Source organism: Nannobrachium achirus, assembly GCF_963921795.1.
Source record: "Nannobrachium achirus genome assembly, chromosome: 6".
NCBI classification, from domain to species: Eukaryota; Metazoa; Chordata; class Actinopteri; order Myctophiformes; family Myctophidae; genus Nannobrachium; species Nannobrachium achirus.
The window spans coordinates 72031283-72041963 of NC_137815.1; the positions used below are offsets into that span (position 1 = coordinate 72031283).

Here is a 10681-nt window from a genome sequence, read left to right on the forward strand (position 1 = left end):
GTATGTATGTGTGTGTGTGTGTGTGTGTGTGTGTGTGTGTGTGTGTGTGTGTGTGTGTGTGTGTGTGTGTGTGTGTGTGTGTGTGTGTGTGTGTGTGTGTGTGTGTGTGAATGTGAGTGATTATATGTATTGTGTTGTGTGTAAAAAAAAACTAGAAGAAAAAAGAAGTAATAAAATTACCAGTAAAGCATCGAAGGTCAGCTGGACGTCGCTGGTCTGCCGGAAGTCCAAGTAGTTCATCAACAGATCTCTGGTGTCCAACTGCATGAAGACTGCTAGCAGCTGATGAGAGGTAGGTCGTAGTTAACTATGAAAACCAGCACATTTTGTCCGCGTATCCGGCTATCCGTGTATCTCTGTAGGTCACGCCTGACACTGTGGTTCCCCTGACTAATCACTGTGACATCACAGCTGTGATGTCGGGGACTGCCCCATGGTTCGAACTCCCATTGGTCCGAACACTGTCGGCTCTGACATCACGCTCTGGCTTCACTGTAATGTCACACTAACAGAATTCCTTTTTAAATTTTTATCCCTTTTATGGAGTTCCCTGATATTAATCCCATATCTAAAAAGGACTTCATACGGGAATGCCCATATATGGAGGCCACATCAGCCACATACCACACTAACAGAATCTATCCACAATTTTCCCCAGGGGTTTACTGGAGACTATCAGGACCAAACTTCCGGGTTTAACAGCAGACATACAAGCTCACGTCGCGCCGCAGATGCAACCCGTTGTGAGCTTGTAAATCGGCGGCGGAAGCTCGAAGCAGACGTTTGCGCAATGCACTATGGGGCGTTGGAAAATCGTGGATATATGGCCAAGGCAGATGGCCAAGACAGCCCATAGCTGTGTGTGTGTGGCTGGTTCTATAGACAGGGATCTCCATGTATGGGCATAAAAGGGTGTAGGAGCCATACTGGGTTAAATGGTATTTTGGGCACTTGGTTAATTTGGGTTAATTAATTGGCTATTTGGTGGAGGCACCCATTGGCACCTCATTTTGTGGGAGTGTCTCTGAAGGTGGCCTCAAGGGGTTACAAAAGACACTTCTCCCATGCTCACCTTCAAGGCTGGTTTTGGTCCATGGAGGTAGGGTGAGCTGGGGGAGTGAAACTTTTGTTGACCGCACTGGAGCACTTTTCATAGCTAGAAATCACTTTTATTGTTGTAATTTGCTCACTGATTATTTAATTTCATACACAGATTTATTGCAGTATTTTGATCGCATATTGTAAATGATTGGTGTCACTGAAAATTCAAGTAAAGCATTTTAAAACTTATGAGCGATTTTGTGGATGTGAGTGTTTTAATGTGCGCGTCATACACTATTTTAACCTCCCATGCTTAGCCTACCGGCTCTTTTAACTATTGGGGTTATTAGCAGCCGCAACATAGTCAACAAAAATGTTTCTGAAGCGCTGATCTTGACTTGAACTTGACGTTGAACTCCTGGCTTGTCTCGCTTCAAACAAAGGAAACTGGAATGCGCGTGGCCGCGCACCGCAGCGTAAGGTTGCATTCATTGTCGATTGAAACTTTGATTCATTCTCACCGAGTCTATAGGCCTACGTTACGCACGCATACACAGCCACACGCACGCACACACACACTATACACACGCGCTGTTAAGCGCTTGCTACAGGTCTCCCTATTGTTCCCCGTAGGCGAAGCTGCTTTAGCCTACGGCTTCGGCCGTACGTGCTATTGGTTTGTTATTTTCTGTGCATGGACGGGTTCGGCCCGCATTTCAAAGCCCGGTTGGGTTGGCCCGGGAGTGCCGTCTCTGAAAACTAAGAGATATACAGGTGCATAAATACCCATCGTCCCTCTGCTGAAGCCATAGAGTTGTTTGTTAGGTTAGTTTCTTTAGGCAGTTTAGTGGGGAATAATAGGCCTACATACATACATTCGATTTAAGCCTTTTGTCTATTGAATTACATTTTCATTGTTCTTATTTACATTTACACGCACATACTAGGGCTGTGAACTGCTGTAATTGATATAGGTGCGAACTGCTATTGAACTGCTATTGTTCTTTATTCATTCTTTGAATGCAAATGGATTCACCAATGCCTGGTTCTAATGCTAATGCTGCACAGAAAAGACAAGCAAAGCCTACTCCCAAAGCACTAGCAAATAAAATGGAACATCTTCAAAATGAAAGAAAAGCTAAGGTTAACAAAATCAAAGCAGGTGTCAAATTAATTAATGAGCTTATGCAAAGTCCTGATAATGCTCAAACCATACAGTCCCATCTTCACAATGTGTCTGCACTGTACGATGAATCAAGTCAGCTTCATGATGCTGTTGTTCCATTGCTTCCTCCGGATGAACAAGAGAAGCAAAACATTTGGTTTTCAGACATACAAAAGCATAAAGATGACTTCATTGAAAGTACAAATAAATGGCTTTCAGATGCAAGTGGCCAACCTCAAAGTACAGTGCAGTTATGTGAAGATGCTATCGCTTCTCCTGCTTTATCTCAGCCACACCCAAATTCTGTTGAAACACCTGATGCAGTGAATAACGATAACATGATTTGTGTTTCAGAACACCCTGAGCCTGAGGTGGGAACTGCTTTTGTAGATGATGTTACCCCTCTTGATAGCATTTCGAATGTTGCAGTTAAAGCATCAAAGAAAAGGAACACTGCTGGGAGTAAAGCAGGGTCCGCCGCCTCCTCAACTTTGTCTGCACGCGTCCTTGCAGAAGCAGAAATGGCAGCACTCCTTGCTCGCCAGAAACTACTCGATAAGAAGCACGCTTTGGATGAGGAAGAGGCACAGTTCCGAAAAAGGAAAGAGAAGTTGAACTTGGAAATGGAGATAGCGGCATCAGCAGCTAAAATAAGCGTCTTAAGGGTCTCCGGCACCTCCCGAGTGTCTGGTAGTACAGCTAGTAAGGCAGATGGGATGAATTCCTACGTTGAGAAACAAAATGTTCTTCACTCATTGGATGCCGAGGCTGAGTCCTTTGTGCCTGTCCCTGTAAAAGAGCCAGTTGGTCAGCCACCGCAACGTTCTTTTAGTGAACAGCAGTCACGTTCACATTTGATTGATTCTTGGCCTGGGCAGCCAAGTCATTACTCACTGGATGCTGATGCTGAGCCCTTTGTGCCTGTGTCTGTAAGGCAGTCAGTCGCTCAGCCATCTCAACGTGCTTCTAGTGAACATCAGTCACGTTCACATTTGCTTGATGCTAAGCCTAAGAAGCCACGTCCTCATCAATTGGATGCTCGGGTTAAGGTGAATCATGTGGGGCTGCCGTCTCAGCCAGGGCCTGATACCGTTAGGGTGCGACAAAGTGGAACGCACAACACTCCAGCATGTCCTGAGCCGCAGTTGCAGTCGAACCAACCTGCACCAAGGCAAGGCAGCTCTGATCATGGTCAGCTGATAGCCATCTTGGAGAAACAAAACCAGATTACATCTTTGCTTGCTGAACAGCAGTCGTTGTTCTTTCTTCCACGTCGTGACATCCAGATCTTTGATGGTGATCCTTTAGAGTACCAAACCTTCATGAGAGCCTTTGAGCATTGCATCGAGGAGAAAACTCGCAGTGCTAAGGATTGCTTGTACTTTCTCGAGCAGTATACTAAAGGGCAGCCTAGAGACATGGTTCGAAGCTGTCAGTTCATGTCACCTGAAAGTGGTTATGCCAGAGCCAAATCCTTGCTGCAGGAGTACTTTGGGGACCCACTGAAGATCACCGCTGCTTACATGGACAAGGTTTTCTTGTGGCCACCGTTGAGGCCTGAAGATGTCGTGGGTCTTCAGTCATACAGCTTCTTGCTGCGGGCTTGTTGCAATGCCTTGGGAGAGTTTGATGCCACGCATGAGCTGGATGTCCCTGGTAACATGCAAGCAGTTGTTAGGAAGTTGCCTTATAAGCTCAGGGAGAAGTGGAGAGAGGTCGCCTACAGTTTGCAGGAAAGGTTCCATCGTAGAGCCACCTTTCGTGATATTGTGGCATTCATTGAAGGGCAGGTTAAAATGGCAAGCGACCCACTGTTTGGGGATCTCCAGGAGTCTTCACCTGCAGTACCGAGGAAGGAGGTGAGGCCTGCTAAACCTCACTTTTCAGAAGCCAAAAGTAGCTTCGCTACTACTGTCGCTACAGCAGACACGGACGTTGATGCTGGAGTGAAGAGAGAAAATGTTTCATCTGTTAATTCTTGCCTGCTTTGTGGAGCTGGGCATTCCTTGGACATGTGCCGTCTATTGGAGAGGAAGACGCACACTGAAAAAATGTCCTTCTTGAGAGAGAAAGGGGTGTGCTTTGGTTGTATGTGCATTGGGCACAGAAGCAGGGACTGCCATGAACGCCTTGTGTGCAACGTGTGCAGTATGAGACATCCCACTATGTTGCATGTCTACTCTGGAGACGAAGGTTCAATGCAAGCTGAAGGAGAAACGGGTGCAGCAGATGGAAACGCTTTGATCTCAGTGCAGTCCAGTTGTCTTACTGGGGCCGGAGAGAGCGACTGTTCTCTTGCCATACTTCCCATTCGGGTGAAGTTGAAGGAAAGTCAGACAACAGTGGTCACGTATGCTTTTCTTGATCCTGGGAGCTCGGCTTCATTCTGCACAGAAGGGCTCATGAACCGGCTGAATATCTCAGGAAGAAGGTCTAACATTCTCCTAAGGACAATGGGTCAGGAGAAGGTGGTCAGCAGTCACGTTGTGATGGATTTGGAGGTAGCCGGTCTGGACACAGATTGTTTCTGTGAGCTACCCGTCCTGTTCACACAGAAGTGTATGCCTGTCCACCAAGGTAACATTCCTAGGCAAGAAGATCTGCGGAGATGGCCGCACCTGGAGCACCTCAAGATCACAGGGATCGACTCGGGGGTGGATCTTCTTATTGGAACCAATGTTCCCCAGGCTTTGGAGCCGTGGGAGGTGGTGAGAAGTGTGGGTGGTGGTCCTTATGCGGTCAGAACAATGTTGGGTTGGACCGTGAATGGCCCCCTGAGGGGAGACTGCACAGCTGAAACTGCTTGTGTTTGTCATGACGTCACCGTCAACCGGATAGCCGTCACAAGATCTGACCAGCTGTGGGAGCAGCAGAAGAAGGCTGATGTCCCTGGATGCGTTAAGCCTGAACAGCGTGCGCTGACCCTCAAAGGGAGATTCAACAATGACAAACCTCTGACAAGGAGAGGGAACTTATCCACCGTGCGCTCCATAAACTCTGCGATGGGATTCCTTGCACCTGTGGTGCCTAATGCAGAGCCGGTTCTACGTTACCTGTACAGAGGTCAGATGGGCTGGGATGATGCCTTACCAGCCAGCGCTGCCCAGGAGTGGGCAGGAGTCTGGCTGCGGGAACTTCATCAGGCCCACTGTGCTTTTGGGATGGGTAAGGGACCGAAACCAATGGAGTTAACAGTTGCAGTGGTGGAGATGTCCTCCATAGGGGCCAGAGTGGAATCTGTATCGAGGTCCGATACGTGGATGTCAGGAACTACGTTCTTTGAGCCTGAGTTGGAGTGGCCAGCACAGTCCGATTTCTCTGGAGCCGTCTCTCCAGAAGATGCGTCTGGGAATGCAGTTCAGGTAGATGAGCGGGCTTACTTGGACATGCCGTTCGTCAGTCACGTCCCTTCTTTGTTCCAGTTGAGAAAGACAGTTGGGTTGTTTCTCAGGTTCAAGAGGTCGCTGGCTTTAGCTTGGAGCAGGAGGCTTTCTGTAAAGTTGGATCTGTTTGGTGAGAGGCTGCACAAGGACATGCAGACCCCCGTAGCATCAAAAAGAAGAAAGGAGATGCAGAATGCCATGGCTTCAGGAGATGGAGGGGCCTTGAAGTCTCACTTGGAGCACGCATGCTCTACAAATCCTTTTTTGCTTGGAGCTCTCGAGCTCTTGCAACCTTTCTCACTCTCTATCGCTCTCTTTATCTCCATTTTTTGCAGACGGAGGGGAGAATATGGATGAAGAAGATTCCATTGATAGACAATTATGCATTTGAATGAATTTGCATTGAATTTCTATTTTCTTGAATTATTGAATCGTAATGGTGCTAAGGTTAATGTCTGTCTCCTACATATTATGATTAAGTGTAATTAATGCACAGGCTTAATTAGGGGCCGGAATGTAGGAGCCATACTGGGTTAAATGGTATTTTGGGCACTTGGTTAATTTGGGTTAATTAATTGGCTATTTGGTGGAGGCACCCATTGGCACCTCATTTTGTGGGAGTGTCTCTGAAGGTGGCCTCAAGGGGTTACAAAAGACACTTCTCCCATGCTCACCTTCAAGGCTGGTTTTGGTCCATGGAGGTAGGGTGAGCTGGGGGAGTGAAACTTTTGTTGACCGCACTGGAGCACTTTTCATAGCTAGAAATCACTTTTATTGTTGTAATTTGCTCACTGATTATTTAATTTCATACACAGATTTATTGCAGTATTTTGATCGCATATTGTAAATGATTGGTGTCACTGAAAATTCAAGTAAAGCATTTTAAAACTTATGAGCGATTTTGTGGATGTGAGTGTTTTAATGTGCGCGTCATACAGTATTTTAACCTCCCATGCTTAGCCTACCGGCTCTTTTAACTATTGGGGTTATTAGCAGCCGCAACAAAGGGTATGATGTCAGATGTCATAGACATCATAGGACTTTCACATAACGAATAACTGAGTAAGCATGTTTGGGCTCTCACAGCATATCTCCATATACAATACATGGATCTCCATATATGGGTACCAGGGGTCTCCATGGGTAACTGGACCGATATACATCACTGGCCAGATGGCAAAGAATTGGCGCATGTCGCCCTGAGGCGTCTTACTAGTATTATACAATATCTAATATACAAGGGATAATATTGTGTAGGAGTGACATGTAAATGTCTATAGACTGGCTGTCAGGCTGAACCCACATACTCTACAGCAGGGATGTCAAACATCAGGCCTGCGAGATGATTCAATCCGGCCCACATTTCTGAGCAAAAAAAGTAAGTCTCTAGCCCATTCCTGTCAAGAGTTATGATTTTTTTTAAAGAAGTAACCAACTAATGCTCTCTGCAGTCTTGCTTTCTCTCCCCTCAATCAGCCACCAGGTGCCGGCAATTGAGTTGATTGATTGGAATGTTAAGTGATCAGCACTCTCTCTCTCTCTCTCTCTGAAGATGACAGCATTGCTAGGAATGGGGGAGGGTGGTTCTGGCAGCCTCTGGCTATGAATATATCTGAACATACCTGCAATATCTGAAAGATTACACATAGGCATGAAAATTTATGTTGTTAAGAAATTAACTTATTTTTCAAAACTTTGAAAAATAATAAAAGTTTTATTATTCAGTGATATTTTCTGAATATTCCATTATTGTTCATTACTCAAAATAAAATAAAATACAAATAATTTTTGTCCTGCATCAAACAAAATATATTGTAGCCATTTACAAATTATAGCAGGGACTGTATCAGGAATAAAATTATTCTATTATCAAATGATTAAGTGTGCCTGCTATGCAATAGCAAAACACTTATTGTAATCCGCCATACTTAAGTCATTAATTAAGTCTTTCGCCACGAATTTCTGCACGTAATAACTGCCGCACAATTTACGCCACCCACGCAATATATACATCAAAACGTGCGGCTCGGCCGGGAATAGGTTGCTATTACTTTTCTTTCCGATCCGCGTTACCATTGCGACGTAATTCCCAAAAAACGACGCCAAAAAACCCCATTGACTTAGAATGGGGGAAACTTCGGCACGTAATAACTGCCGCACGATTTACGCCACCCTCGCAATATATACATCAAAATGTGCGGCTCGGCCGGGAATGGTGTGCTATTACTTTTCTTTCCGATCCGCTTTACGATTGCGATGTAATTCGCAAAAAACAACGCCCAAAAACTCCATTGACTTTGAATGGGGGACTCCGAAAAAAACCCAGAAACTTTGGCGCCACATAACTCTGCCATACTTTTGCCTAGCAACGTCATTTAAAATGTAAAATGCTCACACAACTTTGGTCTTTTTCCGACCAATAGGGATGAGCTGTAATTGATTAAGCCTCGCCCCCTCTTTAACAGGAAGTGCCCTTCACCAAACAGGAAGTGCCTCTATAACTCATGAACCGTTTGTCGTACAGACTTGCGGCTGGTGTCATACCTTTTCTTTTTTTCTCAATTTTTTTTTTCTCAATTTTTTTTTTCTCAAATTTTTTTTTTCTCAAATTTTTTTTTCTCAAATTTTTTTTTCTCAAAAATTTTTTTTTCTCAAAAATTTTTTTTCTCAAATTTTTTTTTCTCAAATTTTTTTTTTCTCAAATTTTTTTTCTCAAAATTTTTTTTTTCTCAAAAAATTTTTTTCTCAAAATTTTTTTTTTCTCAAATTTTTTTTCTCAAATTTTTTTTTTCTCAATTTTTTTCTCAATTTTTTTTTTCTCAAACATTTTTTTTTCTCAATTTTTTTCTCTAATTTTTTTTTTCTCAAAAAAAATTTTTCTCAAAAAATTTTTTTCTCAAAATTGTTTTCTCAAAATAATTTTTTTCTCAAAAATTTTTTTTCTCACATTTTTTTTTCTCAAGATTTTTTTTTCTCACAATTTTTTTTTCAAAATTTCTTTTTCTCAAAAAAGTTTTTTTCTCAAATTTTTTTTCTCACAAAACAATTTTTTCTCAAAAAACTGTCGTTAAAGTGCGACCCGTGATAACGGCCAAAAATGCTCCAAAACGCCACTAATTAGTCGAAATGGCTGACTTCCTGTTTGGTTTCTGATTGGCTGCTGGCCTTGTGACGTTGGTAGAGCTGCGAGGGCCTGGTCATCGCTGCTTGCAGCTTTAATTCATTAATCGTCCATGACCTTAATTGGGGCCTATTTCGCCAAACAGGAAGTGCCCCTCACCAAACAGGAAGTGACCCTTGATCTCGTGAACCGTTTGTCATACAGACACGCGGGTTGCGTCAAATGAAATAACGCTAATGCTAACACCAACCGCTACACAAGGTTGCACAGACTTAGCGAGCTGCAGGCACACTTAAAATTTCTTAGAAATTTTCTCTTCTAGTTTATTCTTATTGGCACTTAAAGAAATAGCATTTCTTGTACCAAATTTCTTGTCGGCTGCAACACCAATAATGAAAGTAGCTATTTTACTTAATAATGAAAACAATTTATAAAATGATATACTGCTGTACTGCTAGCTATAGCAGTGACTGAGACAACAGAAAAGTGCATGCCATCCGATCCGCGACTGGTTGCACCGTTGCGGCCCTCATCAAGTCACCTTTCGTCCAATGCAGCCCTCACCCCAAAATTAGTTTGCCTAGCCTGCTCTACAGCCTAACCACTCAGCTATTATTAGGTCGCCCCTGGTCATTTGACTGCCATGGTCAATGTGGTCATTTGCTTCTGACTGCCTGTTCAGTGGAATATTGGACTGTAAATGCAGCCATTGCCATGTCAACAGTGAATGTGCTACGATGATGTTTTATATATTGTATATAAAATGCCCCTCACCTCTTGGTAGTCTCCCAGGGGGGTCAGGTACTGGAGGATGAGCCTCTGCTCCATGGCGGGGCTCAGCGGTGCCAGGCAGTAGTCTGAGCCGATCATCATGGAGATGGAGCTCACCTCCGACCAGGAGGTGGCGCTGGCCGCCTCGCCACCCGTGGTGGCATCTCGTCTCTCGTGCCCGGAGGAGTCTTCCATGGCCCACGCAGAGGAAGAAGAAGGAGCGAAGTCCAGCTTCTGTTTGGCCTTCCTGCCGTTCTCTCTCAGAGATTTCCTCCTGCCTCCGACGGCTCCGCCTCCTGTGGGCCTCCCGTCCGTCTCCCAGGAGGCCGGGGTGGCTTGGTACACGAGGGCAGGGAGAGGCCGGACCAGACCGGAGCTTCCACCGCTCTTCTGAGCCGAGCCCAGGAAGAAGCGCTTGGACGGCGGCTCTGACCTGCCGCCCGTCTCTCCTCCGTCTCTTTCCCGCCGGTCTTCCTCCTCTCCCTCCTCTTCCTCCTTCTCGGTGGGCGTGGCAGAGTTGTGTGACATCGTGTGGGATCTGCTGTGGTCTGTGGACGTGCAGGGAGCTTCTGGATCCTCCAGGCTCCCTGCGCGACTGCAGTGGATTTTGGCTTCTACGGACTGCAGCTCACGCAGACGGCGGATCATTACGGGTACCTGAGGTATGACAGGGTGAAATTACTGCAGTGTTCTCACAATACTGGGTGTGCGTTAGGGCTGCACAATCTATCGTTATCGTATCGTTATCGCGGTATGACCATGCGCAATATCAGTATCGCGAAAGGCAACAATATCGCGATACATCGTCCTGGGCAATATATCCATATCGCCTATATCCCATATCGCTGCCCGTATTGTTGCCTTTTGCCTTTTGTTAGAATATCAAAATAACAAGTGTGGGAACCCAACAGCATTTAAAATATTGATTTATTATTATGCTGTTTTTTGAATAATGCTTAGTTTTCACTGTTGCAACACTTAAAACATTAAATATGAAATGTGTACAGAAATATTGTATATCATATCGATATATTTGACATGAATATCGAGATATGACATTTTGTCCATATCGTGCAGCCCTACTGTGTGTGTGTGTGTGAGTGAGTGAGAGAGCGTGCGTGCACTGTGTGTGTGTGTGTGTGTGAGTGAGTGAGAGAGCGTGCGTGCACTGTGTGTGTGTGTGTGTGAGTGAGTGAAAGA

At 44.9% G+C, this 10681-nt stretch overlaps 1 protein-coding gene across 1 annotated transcript in view; it reads right to left on the reverse strand.

Moving 5' to 3' along the window:
* LOC308287621 (DDB1- and CUL4-associated factor 1-like) overlaps positions 1-10681 on the reverse strand; it is a 61553-nt gene that overhangs the window by 36173 nt on the left and 14699 nt on the right. The window contains exons 7-8 of the mRNA XM_080728848.1: positions 9485-10138; positions 181-282 (exon numbers count right to left, since the gene is read on the reverse strand). Of these exons, the coding sequence (XP_080584974.1) occupies positions 181-282; positions 9485-10138 (756 nt within the window). The remainder of the gene's footprint in view (positions 1-180; positions 283-9484; positions 10139-10681) is intronic.